This window comes from Sebastes umbrosus, chromosome 10 (assembly GCF_015220745.1).
Source record: "Sebastes umbrosus isolate fSebUmb1 chromosome 10, fSebUmb1.pri, whole genome shotgun sequence".
In the NCBI taxonomy this organism is placed as follows: domain Eukaryota; kingdom Metazoa; phylum Chordata; class Actinopteri; order Perciformes; family Sebastidae; genus Sebastes; species Sebastes umbrosus.
Genome location: NC_051278.1, coordinates 28747304 through 28769851, shown reverse-complemented (window position 1 = coordinate 28769851; position 22548 = coordinate 28747304). Strand labels below are relative to the sequence as shown.

General features: G+C 39.4%; 1 protein-coding gene across 1 annotated transcript; it reads right to left on the bottom strand.

Moving 5' to 3' along the window:
* Positions 1-13029: 13029 nt before the first annotated feature.
* Positions 13030-19413, bottom strand: LOC119495909 (zinc finger protein SNAI2-like). The gene is made up of 3 exons (XM_037782823.1): positions 19220-19413; positions 14433-15125; positions 13030-13478 (listed from the first exon to the last, which is right to left on the bottom strand). Exons 1-3 carry the CDS (start codon positions 19296-19298, stop codon positions 13300-13302), a joined length of 951 nt encoding a protein of 316 aa, XP_037638751.1. The 5' UTR covers positions 19299-19413; the 3' UTR covers positions 13030-13299.
* Between the last annotated feature and the right edge of the window lie 3135 nt (positions 19414-22548).

Below are 22548 nucleotides of genomic sequence, written 5' to 3'. Positions count from 1 at the left end.
ACTGCGGTCTCAGGATGAGAATGAAACTCGTGGGCGTAACGGGTCGCTAGAAGCCTGTCTGTAAACTGCTGCCTGTAACAGTCCGTTGCCTTCACCGGGATCCAGTCCCGGTTGAGCGGAGTGCAGCAGTGCGTCGGGCCGCTGCTGCACGCTGCCGTGGTCTCGCGAATTGAGTCCCGCTGTGGGTCCAGCCCGCATAGCTGACGACGTGGCACAAGGCTCTGCCCTGGTAGGGCGAAGCTCTCCATCCACTCACCGGCGGGTTCCTGCAGCTGCTGCACAGACAGGCAGCGCCTCGACCCTCACGTGGCTGTCCAGGCTGACTCACGGCGGAGCTACAGTGGCGTGCAGCGACCCGAAAAAAAAGGGAAACTTTGGACTCATCATTGGACCAACGCAACATCAATAATGCATTCTTCTGTTTGTTGATTGGTAATGACCTAAGGGAGGATGTCCTCCCTTGGAGCGTCATTTTACATATTTTGGCCAATCACAGATTAGCATGAAAAAAATGGGGGTCCGGCCTCAAGGGAGGACAGCAGGACCCCGGCCTCCCTTGCCCCAACCACCGCTTTCAGGTGTCGCTGTAGAAGCATTGAAATCATAATTTAAATAATGGATTTTTTCCAATGAAGAGAAAAAAATATTTGTATCAATGATATTGAGATTTTGTAATGGTTTATTTCAACCAATTACCCATTTTTTTATATATATATTTTGATTTACCTCTTGCCTCTCAAAAATAGAAGAGGAGCAGCCACCACATGTTGGGTCCTGGCGATGGAAATTGGTCCCAGTGCCGGAGGTGCTTGAGCCTGGAGCTCTGCGCTGGGATGCTACTGAAACTCCAATTTAACATTCTCCTCCCATTATCTGGCCTTCTAGTTTAACTGCAGTAACCTGCAGAACGTGTTTGTGCTGCTCCACACTGCCACACTGGCTGCTGTGTTATGAATATTCTGCCTGCACTGTTCAAGTTTGACACTACACATGCGACAGACAAGACACCTGGCAGACATTCTCTATTATTTAGACAAGACGCACAGACTGACAGTTGTCCCTGTAATATACTGAGAAAAATATAAATGCAGTGTTGAGTAGCTACAACAGAATGTATGTTACATATTATGATACATTTGAAGATAATGAGGTATAAATATGATACTGACAGAAAGATCATAGCAGTATTTTTAAAAATATTATACAGCAATGTTAATCTAAAATAAGATCACTGTTTAGTTACTCAACTACCATATACAGTATGAATAGGAATATATTATACAGGGCTTTGAATTCCTATAAGCTAGAGATTTCGTATTTAAATTTATTCAATCTTCTTTTAATTTATTGTTATTTTGTATGCACACCAAAATGGAATTTGTTAAATAAACCACTTCAGAAACAAAATACACATTTCTGAGAAAATGTGTATTAAAAATGTGTATTAAAAATGTGTATTAAAGTGAACTGAACTGTGATGAGGTTAATGATATCCGTAGCTGCGTTGGCTGTTAGAGGGACAACCCACCTCGCTCACTATTTTTAATGCGAAACTAAAGGCGTCCGTCCGTCAGCCGCCTGTCTCGCTCACTCGCTCTTTATGGAGTCAGATCAGTCTCAGTATTGATGAATGCACACGGAAGAATTCACAAATGTATTTTGTGATTTATAAATAAATGACTTTCTCCACAAAAATATTTTTCAAATCACCCAGAAATAGTTATCATTGTATAGAAATCTATATGTAGAAAAATATCGTTCACAAATACATTTCTGATGCACACACAAATATTTATTGTTTTAAGTACATGTAATAGATACCCACAAATATATGTATTTAAAAGTATTTGTAAATATATAATAAAAATAAGTATAATAATAAGTTTGATTATTATTATTACAAATTCCCATATTAACGTATTTAGGCGTATTTGGCAAAATTATTATTAAATCTGTGTCTGATAGATAAGTCTAAAATAAACTCTTTGTGTATGTTTTATTTGGAGACTTTACCGGTGCTGGAGAGGCAGGGTCTGCAAAGCATGTCAGAGGCTCCACATCCAGGGGTGCGTGGACACTGGAGGACAGCCTATAGCGGGCACTCAGTCGTGGACATGGTCACCTGATTCGATTGTTATCAGGTCATTAAATAGGCGTTATTAGTCGCGATAAGCTCCATAGATGTGGGTCATTAGGTGACTTAGGCGCCTACTACATTGTGAAAGTGAAACTAAAAGGCAACATGTTTTAACATTTAAAACGGAATGAAACGTCACGTTTTGAACACAAACAAAAAGGCTCGTTTAGGTTTAGGCAACAAAACTACAACTTCTTTAGGTTTAGGCAATAAAACTACAACTTCATTAGATTTAGGCAACAAAAGTAAGTTAACTTAGTTAAGTTTGTGTTTTGTTAAAATAACTATGAAGACAACTACACATTGTTGGTTTCACACAGGATGCAAACTTCGGTGTCATGGGTGAAAAACCTGTGTTTTGTGTACCATCCATTGTTCCCGACCTCCAACCCTTATGCTACTGTCATAATTACTACAGTCGCAAGAGGTCGCTGTCGTGTTCTTTTATACCTTCTTTCAGTGATCTACCATGTGAACAGATGATAAAACCTACTAGTGGGTTTAGTAGGTCCTTATTGACCCACATCTATGGGGCCTATTACGACTGATAACGCCTATTTAATATCCTGATAACAGTGTAATTGGCTGACACGGTCCTCCGCTCTTCCCTCTGGTTCTCCAACATGCTGTGTGGGCCCTTGCTTGACTCTCAGCTGCCTGGCTCCATCCCACAGCCGCTAAGCAGCCTCCAGCAAGCCCCACTGTGCTCTGCTCCTCCGCCAGACAACCAGAGGGAGGTCGGCGGGGTTTGGTCTGTGGAGCTTCTAAACTGACAATATTTGAAATCTACACATTTGATTTATCGCATTTCCAGAAATGAATTTAATGATGAAAAAACAAATAGGCCCCAATTGACCCATATGTATGGTGCTTATAGTGACTGATATTGCCTATGTAATGGACTGATAACATTCGAATCGGGTGCCTGTTTACTGTGATGTTGAACTTCTTCCAAATATTTCGATGATAAATTGGTATTATAGTCATAAATCTGACATGGTAACACCAAAACGGAAGCTCTCCAGGCTGACGTCTGAAACAACATTAGCCGTAGCTTATCTATCACTGTCCATCCCCGTTGCACTGAAGGCAACAGGAGAGACCTAAAGAGACCACACACTTCGGAACATCCATAATAACAGCTCACAATGCCAACAACCCCATTGTGAGCTTCATAGTATATTAATGTTGACATTAACACCAAATCACCCCTCAAAGCAAGGTTTTTTTTTTCATGTGAATATTTGCACTTATCAACATTTTTTTTCTTCCACAATGATCCACAGATATTAGTTGGAAACAAACTAGAAAGGATGAAAGTGCTGGATGGAGGTCAAACCTCTGAATTTTATTGCTATCTGCTTCTTCAACTCTCAACACAAAGAATATTTTTACGATCCATCGGCCAAGATATAGACGAGTATAAAAAGATATATTTTTGGAAAATGTTTCCGTTTCAAACTATTGGACTCATCATCAGATATGTGTCTGCAAGCTTTCAGGGACAATGGAGTTGATTTACAAACTCGAATTGCTGTTAACACTCATGCACACACAGGAAATGTGTACAGGACAGAAGAGAATGGGACTGGTGAACACAGATGTTTGCCATCGTGTAACCAATAGATGGCAGTCCTTCTCCAGACATGCTGAGCATAGAGAGCCATACTGAAACCAACACACATATACACATATACACATGCTTTCTAAGGAGGCAGGTTGTGGAGGAAACAGAAGAGGGAAGTTGGGTAATGTTACCACAGAAGGATGCGTTCATCATTTGCACTTTAATTTCTTTTTCCAGATTTTGAACAATAGTTGGAAGTTTTATTTGTATAATCTTAACTGTTGTTTAATGATTTTGCAATTGAGTTTGCAGAATAAGTGTTTTGTTAAAAGACAAAGGTTTTGTAAATTGTAAACGGTGTCAGGGGTTCAGACTTATTTGATAGAAAATGTACCAGTAGTTTTGTTAGTGACAAAACATTCAAATATTTGGTGACTTCCTTTAAATGGATAGCATGTGCCATTTTTTTTAATTCCAATAATGTTTTTTGTGGTCAAAATCATTTGAATTGACTGAGAATGCTCTTTATGCAACACCAGACACTGACATGCACCCACCATTAAAAAAAACAGTGTAAAGGACCAGTTCTACTGAGTCCATGTGAAGAAAAAGAACTTGTGTGATGAATGATGGGAAAGATTCCCGTGTTTATCCACGTCAACTGATGTCGTGTAAGGGTTAAAAATACTTTGCATTGACAACGATATAGATTTAGCTAAATAAAATTGGGTTTAATTACCTTGAAACGACATGAGGGGTCCATGTTGGTTTGGTTTTACTTTATTTTTTTAAGTGCCGTGTCAGATATATCAGAACTTACAGTCAAGTCAATTTTATTAGCAATATCACGATCACACATTTCCCTCAAGGGGACTTTTCAATCGGTACAGCATACGACACCCTCTGTCCTTCGACCCTCGATTCAGATGAAGGAAAAACTCCCCAACAAACATTTAACGGGGAAAAAATGGAAGAAAGCTCAGGAAGAACAACAGAGGAGGGATTCCTCTCCCTGGAAGGACAGACAGGAAATAGATGTTGTGTGTACAGGATAACCAACAAAATAAAACTACAGTATAGACAATCCAAATTATACATAGAATGTGAACTTATAGAAAAAGAGTGTAGATGTTGATGTCATTGCTGAAACTGGTTATTGTGACAAACGCAGCGTTATCTCAAAGTTCTGTCCGAATGAAAGTAGAATTAAAGGTGTGTTCGACTGGACATGAAGCTGATTTTTCTTCACATTATTGTCCCAAATTGTTTTTGCACACTTTATTTTGCTGACATTAGCTGTAACTAGCTAGCATGGCAGCATGCCTGTGCTGTGTTTGTGTGATGATTTAGCTTCTGTTTAATGTCAAAAAAATCCATCAGAATTACGTTCCCAATACAGTTAAACTGCATTCTCAATTATGTTTCGAGGGAAACGTATTTTCGCCCGGATTACGGTCGCAGTTTTAAACAAGTTAAAGCGGCAGTGGGTAGAAATGGAGCAAATATGATTAAAAATAAGTTATTTTTATTAAACGGTCACTATATCCTGACAGTCGTGCATGAGACAGGTAATCTGAAAGAAAACTCATGTGCCTCTGTGTCCTCCGGTGTCCTCCAGTGTCCTCAGGTGCTCCTAACGGCATATGCAAGATTTCACAGACCGGTGGAAAACAAGCAGTCAGAGCTGATCTGGAGTCTGCCGTCCAGCTTCCGTCTATCTGTTTATCCGTAAAATGAGAAGGTCTGTAACCCGGCAGCCATGTTGAGAGCTGTTGAAGAAATACCAAGCACCGCCCACCAGGCCCGTCACGGGCTTGATTTTTTTAAAGGCTGAAAACAGAGCTATGAGGAGGATCAGAAGTCTAGTTTTCTCTCAGAAAACTTGAATTACAAAATGCTGAAAAGTTATTATGGAATTTTTGCCCAATGATGCCAAAAATACACTGCCTACTGGAGCTTTAACATTGTTAATTGAAACAAAACAAAAATGCACCAAAACTACTTGGTTAGGTTTAGTAAAACATCATGCTTTGGCTTAAAATAAGAATATTTATTAGGCCTACATTATTTACATTATGGACCTAAAATAAAATAAGTCAACGTTGACTTGTGGTTTCACACAGGACACGAACAGCGGTCTCCTGGGCAAAAGTCCTGTGTTGTTTTTTTTTACCAATCCATCCACCCAGATGTCCCCCTATGCGGTCTTAAAATTAGAGACATATTTTGTGATGAAAATTCACTAGGATTCAATTCTTTCTGTAATTTTTCACCAGACATGTTCCTTGTCTCTGTACATTCATGATTATAAATCATGAAATTGAATCTTTCTGTGCATTCTCACATCTTTGCATGCACCACCTCTAAAATTAGCATCAGGTTCAGTCTGAACACACCTTTAGAGGAATTCTTAAGAAAATAAGAATTCTGTCTTCAATTTCAGGATTCCGATTTTTTATTTTTAATCTGGCCAATTATTGAAAAGTTGAGAAAAACAAATATGAACTGTAAAACGATTATTCTCTAAACTCAAATATTTGTTCTTGTGTCAGTATTCCTCTTAATAAAATTGTAAATCTTGCTTAAAATATAAAAATGGAAATCTTTCAAATAAATGAAAGCCATTCTTTTATATTTGAGTATAGATTTCAGCTCCCCACAAACACAATTGTTTGTTTTGTTCATTGTTTTTATATTCATGTTATAATAGCAATCTTTTATAAATGTTTGTTACCTTCTTACCTCTGTAGCCAGATTTGTAGATTCTTATTTTGTGTACTCCCTGTTTTTCTGCTTCTTTCTCAACTCTTCAGTTGAACATGTTTCCCCAAGAATTGTAAATAATCTCCTTTTAATTCTTGTTTTTGTGTTGTTGCATTTAATATTTTGTGAAACTGTAACTGATGATCTTTAAAGGCAGAGGCTTTCTACATGGATCACAGACATTCTTAACCACACCTGATGCAAAGGCCACCAGACTATCTCAAAACAATACTCACATGCAATATACTGTATATGTACGTTGAAAGACTCATAAGTCGCTGACATCATTCCTCCTTTCCATACTGGGCCTAAAAGCAATCCGCTACACGGCAAACATGCAAGTTTATTGGAAGTTAAATATAAAACGTTTGGCTCTTTTATACTCTGTGTAGGTTTCTCCTTGTGGTAAACCAACATTCTCAAGGCTCCTCCAAGTTCTCCACCCATCTGCATAGTTAGAAAATGTTGGATGTGCACAGACAGCCGAAAACCTGCCGTACGGAAGCCCTGCGAAGGAGCTCCTTGGAGTTCCCGCAAAGTCTTCGTCTTTGATTGGATAAAACTAAATAACCTATACAACAGGTGGGTAAGGTCACTGGGATTAATAATAGTCAATGTTCATGGGTAGAGCACACTGACACGATTGTTAGGAAAATGTGAAATGGCATCTCCATGGCAAGAAAACGCCTTCCTTATGATCCAGCACACATTCTGGGGCAAGTAGTTAAATCTTTAAATATAAGCCACCTGTACTATTGCTCACTTGTATGGTCTTCGTCATCAAAAAGTGTACTGAGGAAATTGCAAATTACCCAAAATAGAGCTGCAAGACTAGTCTTACATTGCCCCATAAGAACAAACACAGACAGTTAGCATCGTAAACTCTCATGGTTACCAGTAGAGCAGAGACTCGCCTTAAACACAGTTACATTCTTTAGTAACGGCATTTATTCCACTAAACCCCAGATTACCAGATGTAGTGACTTTCACAGCCACTAGAACAGCAGGTGATGGCCAAATCATGTTACCTCGCCCAAAATCGAATGCCTTAAAAAAGACATTTATCGTGCCATCTATCACTGGAATAGCTGCCCTCTTTACATCCGTCAATCCTCTAACAAATCCTCATTCAAATACCATCTAAGAATACATTACTTAAGCTGCTGATCAATAGTCCAGTGTTGGTCATATTTGTTTTTGGTTCTTTTTCCCTGATAATGGACCTTGAGGCTCCTTAGTCATAAAAGATGTAAATTAATGAATGTTGAGGAAATTTGAATGACCGCTTTCTTAATATAATGTAGTTAGAGGTGATTATATGTTGAACATAGGGAAACACAAATGTGATGTTGTATAAAGTATGTGTATGATAAATATGATGTACTGGATTTCGGAACTCAGAAGACTAGCTGGTGCCATTGGCATCAGCTAATGGGGATCTTTTTTTAAATAAATAAAAAAAGTTCCTATATCTAGTGAGAAAGGCGCCAAGTCAGCAACACTGACAGATTGAAAAGTATGTTTTTATAAAACGGTCACTATATCCTGACAGTTGTGCATGAGACAGGTATTCTGATTCCTCCGGTATCCTCCGGTGTTCCTAACGGTATCTGCAGGATTTCACAGACCAGAGGAAAACAAGCAGTCAATGAGAGCCGGCTGTTAATCACTCGCAAACTCCGACCAAACAGTCAAACTAGGCCGCGCTGATAAAATATGAATCAATATTCTGTTACTGTAATGCTTATTTCTCTCCTCAAATGTTTTCAGAATCATCTTGTAGTGTACTGTTTAGCTGTAAAATAAGAAAGTTTGTGACCCGGCAGCCATGTTGAGATCAGATGAGGAAATACAAAGCACCGCCCACCAGCCGGAGCACAGCCAATAGAGACGCTCAATAGGAATGCTCTCTCTCTGAAATGACCTGTGATTGGCCAAAGTCTCCCGTCACGGGCTAGATTTTTTAAAGCCTGTAAACAGAGCCATGAGGAGGTGCAGAAGTCTAGTTTTCTCTCAGAACTCTTGAATTACAATATGCTGAAAGGTTATTATGGAATTTTCGCCCAATGATGCCAAAAAAAATTCTGCCTACTGAAGCTTTAATGTACGGTACAAGACTTTGCTTTTATAACAAAGTTATGTTAATAAGTTATGTGTTATCATCTTGTTCAGCTTCCCCCAAGTGGCCAAAAATCAGATAATGCAGCTTTAATGGGTTGGTTTCACACATCTAGTGGTCTATCTCTATGCAGGTATAGCTTTGGTTCTATTTGTCCAGGATTTGGGATATCTGTCTGAGGTGCTCACAATATCTACAGAGATGACTGCAAACACAAACACACACACACACACACACACACACACGCACACACACACACACAAACACTCTTCCAGTCGTGGTGGAAAAAGAGGCGGGGGTGTAATGACTTGGTTTGGCATAGTTGGAAATGTTAGCATCTCACTGAGCTGCTTTTCCACAGCAAGTGCACAGATATATCCAGCTCTCCACCACCATAACAAACCACTCATTCTCTTCTCATGTATTACTCATATAAATTTATGATGTCACGCACTGATGATAGCATTGTGGGATATGCACCGTGTGGAATACAATAAGATGTCATGTGATACTATATTTTTACCATATGTATGCTTAGATAAATGGCTGAGCTGTTGCATATTTTGTGTGTACCTGGAGGATTAAAAAGTGTACCTATATCTTTTTAACTCCAAACACAGTGAGTGTGAAAGTGACAGGAACGTGATGCTACAGTAGATGTGTGGAGAAAAATTGGCAGTGCGGACACTCGCAACCCTTGCGGTTCCAATCACACTCTTGTTTCATCATTACAATGTATGCAGCCGTTCAGTAATTGCATACTCAAAGTCCTGCCGGTCATATTTCTTGGAATTTTGGGTAGTTTCAGCAGCTTAATTAAACATATCCAGCAAGCTCGATGATGTTTGGGCAAACTGTCATTGATTTATGACCAACTTTGCTGTTTCAAACTGATTTACACACATGGTTCAACATTGTTTCACATATCCTGCGAGTTTTGTATTGATTGGACAAACAATTTCTGATTTATAGTCTGATTTGTGTTATGCCACGCCCATTCTGGTCGATTTTAATGAAACTTTCAGGGTATGTTTCAGGTACTCTTGTGGACATATCCTGCCAGTTTTGTGATGATTGGCCCGAAGTTTGCTGACTTTGGTCTATTTATGTGCTAAACCACGCCCTTTTGAAGTTCATCCTTAAATCACAATGAGATATGAACAAGCTTTTAATACATTTTGATAAGCTTAGTCCAGTAATGAACCCCAGAAAATTTGAAAGCAATCGGACATACGGTTTAAGAGGAGTTGTCATAAATGTGTTTTTCAGAAAATTAAAAATGGAGGAAAATCTAGTCAGGCAGATTTTAGCGGTTCTTCAGGCTTTTTTGTAGAGCACATCTGGAGTCGGACATGTGAGTCAAATTTCAAGTCAATCGGACTTACGGTGTAAAGTTATAGCGCCACCATCAGGCCAGTTGGGATCATATTTTATGTGAAGCATTAGGACATCAAGCAGGTCCAGGTGCTTTATAAATACTGTAAATACTAATACTGTGAAAGTATAAAAATGCTCAATCCACGGAAAAATGCACACAGCCCGTATTCAGGAACTGTGCTTTTAAACGAGCCGTAAGGTTGTGATGTCACACCTATACAGTCACTGGTAGAAGTGCTGCTAAACTCTGTGTTGTTGGCACATCCAATGAATCCCTGGCTGCAGTGACGCTGCGAAGACAGCCACAGCGCAGATGCAAAAGACCAGAAAACGCTGACCAATCAGAGCAGATTGCGCTTTTTCTAGCTTCAGTAGGCAGAAGGTTTTTGGCATAATTGGGCAAAAATTCCATAATAACCTTTCAGCATATTGTAATTCAAGTGTTCTGATGGATAACTAGACTTCTGCACCTCCTACGGCTCTGTTTTTCAAAAATCTAGCCTGTGACGGGTAGACTTTGACCAATCACAGGTCATTTCAGAGAGAAAAAGCGTTCCGATTGGCTGTGCTCCGGCTGGTGGGCGGTGCTTGGTATTTCCTCGTCAGATCTCAACGTGGCAAAAACATTTTTTTGACCTGGCAAAAATCAACGATCATTAAAAAAGAAATAAATGCCAGCCATGGCCTTGCATAGCCACACACCTTGAATTTGCATTCAAAGCAAATGTAATTTTAATTGGTTAGCATTCATGTCACCTTGACTCATAAAGCCTTAAACACAACCTTAAATGTTCCCTCTGCTTCCCCTCGTTTGACTTCACCACAGCCTCTGACCTTCTTCATCCTTCAGAGCTAATTAGCACACACAAACACTTCTACACACCCTATTCCACACACTGGCAGATCACTTGGTAGCAAGTGTAGCGCGGTGTCATTTGCAGGACATCAGAGGCCTGTGGTGGGAGACTTTATGGAAACACTCACATATTCACTGTGGAAAATACCAACATAATCTCACACGTTTTTTTACTGTATCCGTTGGCCTAATATTATAGCCTAAAAATAGGCTTCATGTCTTGACAGCAGCTAAATCCGGCGGCACTGTCTTGTATTACTGACACACTGAGATGGAGAGCTGCTCTCATGCCTAATATAAGAGCGTTCCATGTATTTATAGGCCTGCAGGGAGTCAGAATAGCATCTGTGTGTATCGAAAATGAACCTGGCTGACTGGTTGGGGAATATTTAGATCTTGTTCCACAGACAGTTACTGTTCATAGCATTCCATTACATCATAACAGAGCCATTCTGGTGGGCAAACAACAGGTGCTCAGACTCATGCTACAGGTGTAAGCATTGAAGTACCAAGCTTGGATCATCATTTCAGTAAACTGCATATTGTTGCCCTTTGTTGCCCGACATTGCTGCCACATATACTGTACATACACATCACTGTCTGTACAAACATCTAAACATGCACACACACACACATGCCCAAACATAACCTACTTAATCCCATCTAATCTCTACTCCCGGACTTTTACCATATCATCACATACATCATTGTACCTGCTAGATGTTATTTTCTGTATGTATTATATTTCGTCATGTTACTTCACCAATAAAAAAAAGTTATTTGATGCCTTTATTATATTGTATTTTGATAAGATTGTTGATATTTGCACATTATTGTATATTTAATGCTAATCATCTGTCAATGTTAATAATTCTGCTTTGCTCTGTCATGCCAATAAAGCTCCTTTGAATTAGAATTAGTACCAGCCAATCACAGCATAGTAGGGCGGGACTAGGTGGCGCACTCTTGGGAAAAAGGATAACCTGTGCAGTTTGATATCAGTTAATGTTAGCTTATTGATGTTCATATCTGACATGATATCGCGTTTGAAACGTGAAATGTACGATATGTATTAAAAACGATAAGTGTCTAACATTGCAAACAATAAAGCTGATGGCATGTCTTGGTTAACAATTATGTTATTAGATTATTTAGTTTTTTATAATTGCTGTATTATCACCATTATTTCACTTAATTATATTATATTATATTATATTACACAGGGACCTCTCTACAAGTATTAACCTTACACAAGGAAAATAAGTCAAAGTCATACTTGACGAACGTGAGTTTTAACAATTCCTTATGATATATGAATTATTTTCTATCAAGTCAGTAATTCAATTCATGTCAGCCGACGGTACATACTCGTCTCCTGAGCGTCTAGCATCGATTATAGCTCAACTACCAGATTCTAAGTAACTGGAGACAAAACTTTATTTTTCTACTCCTCGTAGATCATAAACCCTTTAATATAATAATGACTCGTTGAAATTGGTTGAGAAATGTCGACATTATAGTGCTTTTTATCCAGAAAAATGGCCCTGTTCACTTGTATAGGGTTACAGGCCAGTCTTGCCAGGTCCAATATGGCGCCCACGTTGACGAATCGCTGCTATGGGCTGAAGCGTCCAATGTGGCGTCTATGTACATATGTTTATGAGCCATGAGGAGGTGCAGAAGTCTAGTCATCTCTCAGAACTCTTGAATTACAATATGCTGAAAGGTTATTATGGAATTTTTGCCCAATAATGCCAAAAAATTGTTGCCTACCGAAGCTTTAATGGACAAATTGGCCTTTGAAATTGGCCATGACAGTTTTTGCTCGCCAAAATGTGGCGCAACTTTGTAGCGTTATTTAACCGCCTTTGCGACAAGCTGGTATGACATGGTTGATACCATTCCTTGGGTTTTCTAGTTTCATATGATGCCAGTATCTTCACTCTAGTTTAAAACTAAGCCCACTACAACCTCTGAAAGATTGTGTTCGATTGCGTTAGTGCATTAAAGAAATTAGACAAATTCGACACCTAACTATAAATCAAAACCTATGCTGGAGACAACGATGAGACACAGTATAATTCTAACTCAAAATATCAAGCATGTTGGATAACAATCAGTGTGTCTCAGATGAGGTCAGTAGCATGGGGCACTGAGAGCAGTTCTAACATCACTGTTACCAGACAATAAGAGCAAAAAGAACTTTGATATCCATTTGTGGCTGTTCCATTTATGATGACTCAATCTGTGCAACAGTGTGAACACTTAAAATACATGTTAGTAGCAATACACTATTTTTTCAAACATCTGTAAAATAATTGTTTTGATGAAGAAAAAAAAAAAAGGCTTCAAATAAAAGTTTCATCACATGACAGCTTTGTTGTGCACACCTCCCGAGACTGTTCCAATGACACTGTTGTTCCGCCAACAGTGAGACTCTACAGAAGAATATTTTGGAGCAGGTTAAAGTTCACAGGCTGTCAGGACAGCGGGCAGCCAGCCTCTTGGTGCTTGGCTAGCAGTGAGATCCTGGAGAAGGTCTTGAAGCAGCTCGCACACTGGTACTTTTTTACTTCAGAGTGGGTTTGGAGATGAGCTCGCAGGTTGGATCGGTCAGCAAAGGCTCTGCTGCAGTGGAGGCACGAGAATGGTTTCTCTCCTGCAGAAGGAACACAGAAATTCACGTCAGTGATGACGGGGTTGTAGTTTCTAGATTCTGGTAATCCATGAACCCTCTAACCAATCATAACGAGAACATTAACCCCATTCAGATAGACACAGTGACGCGGGTCAAACCTGTGCCGGGGGTCTGTATGAATGGGTCAACGCGTGTCAGCCGACCCTCCATCACGACCCTCCTCCCGACCGGATTCAGATTTGAGGCTGCCCCAATTTCAGTGATCTATTGCTACCAGGAACGGAAATTATTTCAATGTTTAAACATCATTTAACCAGCTCGTAGAGAGACATTCAAACCACTAACCCCTCTCACAGAACCAACTGGAAACCTACATTGACGACTGCTTCGAAAACATCTGCACAATGACCGGCAAAAAAAAACACAGATCCAAGAGAAGCCGAACATCGGACTCTTCTACCCCATCTTCTCCACCACCTACCCAGACACCAACCTGCCTTTGAGGTAAGAGAAATCCTTCACTCCTTCACGGGGTTTGTGCGGCACACACACACACACACACACACACACACACACACACACACCCCTGCGCTGACAGAAAAGAGCCAAACTGAATGTGCCACACACGTTTTACCGGTAGTAACGTTACTACCAGGCAGCGCCTGTAACGGTTAATACAAGGGAAATATATATTTTTTAAGATGGGACAAATGTTCGCGTAAACTATTCAATTTTTCCATAATTTAACGACTATTCGCAAAATTTAAAAAAGGTTTTTAAGATAGCAGCGTTATTTTGACCATCTCTCAGAGTTTCAGCAGTTTGCGTATTCTTGCCCTGCTGTTAGTTAGTAGTTTTTTAAATAACCAATGACTGTAAATTTGGATTGTAAGGACCCAGCAGTAGATGTGAAATGCTGCGCCCTATTTGTTACACATTGCACCATTAAGTTGTGAATGTGTGTGTTTCACTGACCTGTGTGTGTTCGTATATGTCCCTGAAGCAGCCAGGGTCTGGAGAATGCCTTGCCACAGAGCTTACACACACAGGGCAGTGTGTGTGTCCTGATGTGCATCTTGAGCGCTCCCAGGCTGACGTACTCCTTCTCACAGTACTTGCAGCTGAAGTACTTCTTACTGCTCCACTCACACCGGAGCTGCTTGTGTTTGGTCAGGCCAGAATAGCTTAAGTACTCTTTATGACAGTCCAAACACTCAAAGCTCTCCTGGCTGCTGCTGCTGCTGCTACTGCTGCTGCTGCTACTGCTACTGCTGCTGCTGCTACTGCTGCTGCTGCTGCTGCTGCTGCCCGGAGGAATGGCTGGAAAGAGGGCCAGGATAGGGAGGGATGAAGGGACGAGGCTCTGTCTCCTCCTGTGGTCTCCTGTGACACACTGGATTCCCAGGTTCACTTTGGTACAGGATTCAGCTGGTTTGTAGGCAACTGCGGAGCATCTACTGCGAGCCTCTGAAGAGTGGCCCAGAAAGGACAGAGGGGAGGTGTATGGAGAAAATGGAAGAAGCAGTCGGTCTGCTCTGGAAGAAAGAGGACAGGAGGAGAAGAGCGACTGGGCTCTCTGCTGCAGCCATGGGCTTGGGCCAGGACAATGATGGTGAGGGGGGAAGCCGTTGTGCAGCACAGAGTCTTCATGGTTGCTGCAGGGGGCCTCTGTGGAACAGACACATCCACACATCTGGCTTATTATCCCCTATATCATTAATGCTACAGTTTACCGTGGTGATATTTCTACAGTTAAAGTGTGGATTAAGATGTTTTTCCTTTCTAAAGCTTCCATGCAATACATGAAAAATGGTTATAGTGGGACCGAGAGGCTGAGTGGACTGGTAATAGTGGGACAGAGAGGCTGAGTGGACTGGTAATAGTGGGACAGAGAGGCTGAGTGGACTGGTTATAGTGGGACAGAGAGACTGAGTGGACTGGTTGTACTGGGACAGAGAGACTGAGTGGACTGGTAATAGTGGGACAGAGAGGCTGAGTGGACTGGTTATAGTGGGACAGAGAGACTGAGTGGACTGGTTATACTGGGACAGAGAGACTGAGTGGACTGGTAATAGTGGGACAGAGAGGCTGAGTGGACTGGTTATAGTGGGACAGAGAGACTGAGTGGACTGGTAATAGTGGGACAGAGAGGCTGAGTGGACTGGTTATAGTGGGACAGAGAGACTGAGTGGACTGGTTGTACTGGGACAGAGAGACTGAGTGGACTGGTAATAGTGGGACAGAGAGGCTGAGTGGACTGGTTATAGTGGGACAGAGAGACTGAGTGGACTGGTTATACTGGGACAGAGAGACTGAGTGGACTGGTTATACTGGGACAGAGAGGCTGAGTGGACTGGTTATAGTGGGACAGAGAGGCTGAGTGGACTGGTTATAGTGGGACAGAGAGACTGAGTGGACTGGTTATAGTGGGATAGAGAGACTGAGTGGACTGGTTACAGTGGGACAGAGAGGCTTAGTGGACTGGTTATAGTGGGACATAGAGGCTTAGTGGACTGGTTATAGTGGGACAAAGAGGCTGAAGGCTGAGTGGACTGGTTATAGTGGGACAGAGAGGCTGAGTGGACTGGCTATAGTGGGACAGAGAGGCTAAGTGAACTGGTTATAATGGGACAGAGAGACAGAGAGGACTGGTTATAGTGGGACTGAGAGGCTGGTGGACCTTTACCCTTGAAAAATCATAATTAAGATGAATAATCATAATTCTAATTGACCTCTCTTGTGTGACCCATAACGAGGACTGATTAACTATTATTTTACATACTCTAATGTGAGTTATGTTGCTGGACAAATAATTATTTTTTTGAGCTGTGCACAATAATAATTCATAATTCCCCTTTTAAATCATAAAATTATTTGAGTGCACACATTCCTACAGGCAGTGTCTATATAAAATAGAGTAAATATGAATTGTCCTTAACCCTAAACTGGATTTAATCTTAAAGGCCCTGACGACCTATTTCCTCAATCAGCTTCCTAAATGAACACATTTCTTGGAAAAGTTAGAACAATTTAGGGTGACTTCACATGGGAGATTTCTGTATTTCCTCACATAGTCAGGCCGCTGTCAATCAAATCTGATTAAACCTGTACTGATGAAGCATGTTAGCTGAGTATAGAACTTTTAGTAAATATTACTGAGGTGGGAGATACCAAAACGTTTCAATCCTCTGAACCAATAAGGTGATCACTGCACACACCAGCAGCAGAGAAGCAAAGACTGCAACACTAACGCCGAGTTTGCACCCAAAGTTCATTTGGGACTTTTAGTCCCAGGAACTAACTTTTCAAGGAACTCAAAAAGTTCCTTCAGCCCATTGCGACGGAGATTAGGCAAATTAGTCTGCTGACGGATGAAAAGCGGCTTCTGTTTTATAGCCGGGCGGTCTCAAGGTATAATCCAGTATGGATACTATTGATGATTGTATCTATACTCAAAACAAGACTATTTTTCATACAAATAGGGAGTTTAAGAACACGCACATGCCATAATACAATCACTGTGATACAGTCTTTGACAACGTGCAGGAAGTCACCGTCTGTGGTGCTTTCAAGCCAAAAAATAAACCAAGTGTGCCAAGTTTGTACAGCTTACATCGCTGTATATTTTCCTTTAAATTAAATAGGATTTCAGTCTCATTACCAGCTCTTCTTCCTTGGCACAATTCTGATGGCAGTAATGGAAATTCATCAATACAGTGGGATAGGGAGGGGAGTAGGCTCGAGCTTGCTTTAAGGGCTATATTGGAACAAATACAAAGGTTTAAGGAGGGATTTGTCAGGAGGAGCCTGGATGGCCGCTACATAGGCTCTTGAGGCTGCTTAATGGGGCCCTTCTGGTCTCTCAAGGACCTGGGGATTTTGCACCTGCTAAACACAAAACTACATTTTTGTTTGTGGCCAGACAAAACTGCTGTGTCCCTTTATGCAGCGTTATTTTCCTTACATCATATTGTAAAGAGCTAAAACAGAAAGGTTGTGCTGGTTTAAATTTAGAAGGATAAATATGACCTCTCCAAAGTCTTTAAATACTGTAAAACATAAACTTCTAACCTCAAACATTTTGGTCAAGAAGAGGATGTTTTTAATCTCTAATGATTGTCATTCATTGAACATCTAGGACAACAAAAAAGTGCTACTCTATATAACATCTATGTTAGGCTAAAACAATATTATTAGTATTACTATTATTATTATTATTATTATTATTAGTAGTAGTAGTAGTAGTAGTATAATTACTATTATTATTATATTTTGGCATTGCAAATAGGGGGAAACATTAAAATGCTTTACTTGAAACATATTAAGTAAAGTCCAATCACTAAAATGTACTTAAATATCAAAATTAAATTACTCAGTCTGGAGCTGGGCGTGTTCAATAATTGACATATTATCTCTTTATGTAGTACGGAGGACCACGAAAGTCACATAAATAGTAATAAAGCATTTAATTGAATAATAACTAATTGTACAATAGAAATAGGCATTAATAAGTTTGTTTACAAATTTATTTATTAATCTATGAATAAATAGACTAAATTACAAAGTCATTAATAATTTGACATTTTAATGAGCAATAAAAAGAAGAGTTATAAAAATAATTTACAAATGATATATTAATCCATCAATAAATAGTTCAAATTAAAATGGGATTTACAAAAACACCATATAACAGTCAATAAGTACATCCTTTAAAAATACATTAAAATGAATTCATAAATAAATAATGAAATTGAGAGAAATACTAATGCAAATGGGAAAAGAAGTTGCCCTTTTAAATGTCTGAATAAAACCTGTGAATTGAATTTTATTCTGAATCTGAATTTAATTTGTGCATCCAATTATTTATTTCTCTTTTTAAATAGAATTTTAAATTCCATTATTTATTTATGATTTAATTAATGTATTTTTAAATTATGTATATTATTGACTGTTTTATGGTATTTTTGTAAATCCCTTTTTAGTTTGAACTATTTATTGATGGATTAATATTTCATTTGTAAATTATTTTTTATAATTCGTCTTTCTATTGTCCTTTAAAATGTCAAATAATTAATTATTTTGTTGTTATTGTACAATTAGTTATTAATCAATTAAATGCTTTATTACTATTTACGTGACTCTCGTGGTCCTCCATACTACAAGAAGAGACTCTTTATAAATAATATGTCAATAATTGAACATGCCCAGCTCCAAAATGAGTAATTTAATTTTAATATTTAAGTACATTTTAGTGACTGGACTTTACTTAATATGTTTCAAGTTAAGCATTTTATTGTTTCCCCCTATTTGCAATGCCAAAAAATAATAATAATACTAATTCTACTGCTACTGCTACTACTAATAATAATAATGATAATCATAATAATAATATTTTTTGTCATAGATTAATTAATACATTTGTAAACAAATTCATTAATACCTATTTTTATTGTACAATTAGTTATTAATCAATTAAATGCTTGATTACTATTTATGTGACTCTTCTGGTCCTCCATAATGTGGGCTACTGTTTATATCAGTTTCTATGTCAGCTTCTAGGTAACTGTCTATCTCCTGTTAAGAACAGAACAAACAGTCATTATTTCCCTTCTAGTAGGCCACTTGAGACTATTTGAATGTTTCTATTTTGTAATTATACTGCAGTCCGTGCCTCTAAAGTTCACTTGTAATGGACTACTTTGTTACTTTCCCCTCTAATTATTTTTCATGCAGGTCAATGTGGCCAGTAGAAAGAGTCTTACCCTCAGGCTGGGACTTCAGTCTGCCATAGTTTGCTCTCTTAGCGCTGTGATGTTTCTTCACCAAGAAGGACCGCGGCATGTTGTCGCCCTCTCTCCTCTCTACGGGAGCTGCTGTGGAGAGACGGGGTCCGAACGGAAGACGCTGACGGCGGGTCGGGCTGGTGAGAGAGAGAGAGAGAGAGAGAGAGAGAGAGAGAGAGAGAGAGAGAGAGAGAGAGAGACAGAGACAGAGAGAGAGAGCGCTGTGGCCTCGCGCATTCTCCCGCTAGTCAGGTGCGAGCCAAGGGTTGCGCGGGGGAATTTCCATACACACCAGTGTCAAACCAATTCCAGTGAAAGGATAAGTGCAGGGGGCGGGCTCTGCGTGTCAATCAACATACCCCTACAAAACAGGTGTATGAATGGTGACAGCAGCCCACTATACAGGGACGGAAACACTTCACACTACTGGGGGGCTTGAGGCACACACTCACCCAGCAGCGCCTCAGCTGATAAGCCTAGAGGTCTTACCATCTCTGCACAGTCTCAACATAAAACACAACAGCACAAAATGATTTCATGAATGAATCAGAGAGACAGATTACCAAAGATGATCTTGTATTTCTGCCTTTAATATGAATGAGAAAAATAAGTAGTTTGGCTATAGGCCTAAAATCAGCATAAAGCCCGGGACACACATGGAACGTCAAGAGCGCGTGGTGGCTGCGTGATACATGCTGTGGGTGTTCACACCAGCTGCATGTCTGCTGCGTGTCTGCTGCTGCTGTCAGCCCTTTCTTTCTACATAGAGTTTGCCTTTTAATGGCCATTTCATTTCATTATAAATATAATTTATATTTATTTTAGACAGAGAAAGGTAATGAAACGTGTGGTAATTTGTAAATAATAGTAATAATCCACAATTAAAACTCCGTACTATATTCATTCATGGAGCTCTCCAAGTCACTCTATGTTCTAGAACACTGTCCGGCACATATTTCAGAATAAAAGCCTTGTGTAAACGAATGAAGGAATTCTGTCCACAGAAAAAACGCTTGAGAGCTTTTATTTCGAAATGAAAGCAGGAAGTGATTTAAAAATAAGTCTTTACTTTTTTTCATCTCCGTAACATATTCTCCGGATAGACATCAAAACAGTAGTAAAGTCTTGCTGGTATGATGTCAATATACAGTCACTAGATCACCTTCACTGTCTGTGATATATTCTACAGATGTCTAGACATTGAAACTGTAGTAATGTAGCTGATATGATGTCAATATACAGTCAATAGATCACCTTCACTGTCTGTTGCTGCTGTGAGACGCGCACGGCACGCGTCAAAAATAGGCGAGACCTCTACTCTCTAGAAGAGACGCAGCTGAGACGCGGGCAGTGTGGATGCTCTAACCTGTTAACACGGACGCCGAAATAAAAAACAACAGGTAACGCAGCCGCCACATGCTACTGATGTTCCATGTGTGTCCACGGCTTAACTTTTCAAACAGTAGCCTATAACCACAAACAGAACCAAACTATGAAATTTACAATATGCTACGACATTTTTATTGACAGACTATACTATAACTTTTTATTTTATGTTTCCATTTATTTTATGTCATAAAAAAGTCATAAAAAGTCGTAATATAGTATGTCATAAAAGGGTCCTAAAAGTCATCGTATAGTAGATCATAAAAAAATCAAAGTATAGTATGTCATAGAAAAGTCATAAGAAGTCATAGTAAAGTATGTCATAAAAAAATCATAGTATAGTATGTCATAAAAATGTCATAAAAAATCAAATAGAGTATGCCATAAAAATGTCAAAGTATAGTATGTCATAAAAAATCATAGTATAGTATGCCTTAAAAATGTCATAAAAAGGTCATAGTATAGTATGTCATCAAAAAGTCATACCTATACTTAGAGTGGAAACAGGTCTTTATTTCTAATTCCACCCATTTTATAAGTGTATTTGATCGGGATAACGGGATGAGGGTGTGGAGATTTAGCGCCTTTGGTAACTCGTTCCAGTCACTAGGAGCAGCAAACTGGAATGAGTGACGACCAAAAGAGATGAGGACTTTAGGAACAACCATACTAATGAATTTTCTAGAACATAAATTGAGGTTACTGTTGCAGATATTGAGTAGTGAGCGGAGATATGGAGGTCGGTTTTGCCAATGATAGTTTTATAAATGAACTGTGTGCTGCATCACTGACTGACAGCGGATGAAGGGAGTCTCTGTAAACACTGATTCATGACTTCTGTTGTCTTCTTCTTCTTTCATCAGATGGAAGTGGTCTCTGTCAGAGTGAGTGATCAGAAAAGTGGATGTGTTGACAGTATCAGTCCTGATGATCCATAGAGGTTCACCACCTGGACCTGGATTTTATTTTGTCTTTTTTTTTTTATTCATTCATATATTCTGAACCCAAAACGCCTCTGCAGATCAGTTCAGTTTATGACAACATAACTGTAGATTAACACATTTAAATAGATCTTTCTGCTTTGCTTTCTGTTGCGGCTCCCCCCTGTGGAACGATGGAGTTTTGCTGTTTATTTCCACATGTTTCTAAATAACAGTGGAAGTTTATAAAGTTACCCTGTTAAAACCAAGCCCCCAGGAAGTGCGCAGGGCTTTGATGCCCATTTTCGTAGTGGCCAAATGGCGGTACTACAACATCCGTGTCGGTCATGTGATGCCATTGGGCCCAAAAAGACTTTTTCCCATAGACTTACATCGGGAAAGAGACGTCTGTAACTCAGAGGATTATTTTTTTTAGGTAAATCATATTATCAAAGATAAATATTTGCTTGTAACAACAGAAATAATTAGATAAAAACTGAATTCAGTCGAGGCTTCACTTAAGTTTCTCAATTGACTACAAACAGATTACGTCTGGATTTTGGTGGAAAGTCAGCACCTTCATATTTTATATAATGTTTGATGTAAAATAAACAAACAGAACTGATTAACATGCATACTCTAGATTGTATATCCACTAATCATGTACATACAGGACAATTCCAGTTTTATGTGTGACTCTGCTAGTTTTCACATTCCATGACTGAACACAGACACATAAAGTCACCTGTTGGAGCTTTTTCCCCTCAGAAATCAGTGTTGAAGCGGTCGTTATCACCACCATTCATGTTCTGTTGTTCCTGCTGGAGCTGCTTTCTGCCAGCAGGTGTCACCATTCCCTCTATTTTACCACAAAGGTGGTTCATCTGAATGGATGCAGTGAACACTGAACTGATGATGTGAATGCTTTCTTTCTGACTGACTTGGTTTTGTAAAGGTTAAGTGTCATCATAATGTAGTTAAACTTGATTTAAAATTATGGAA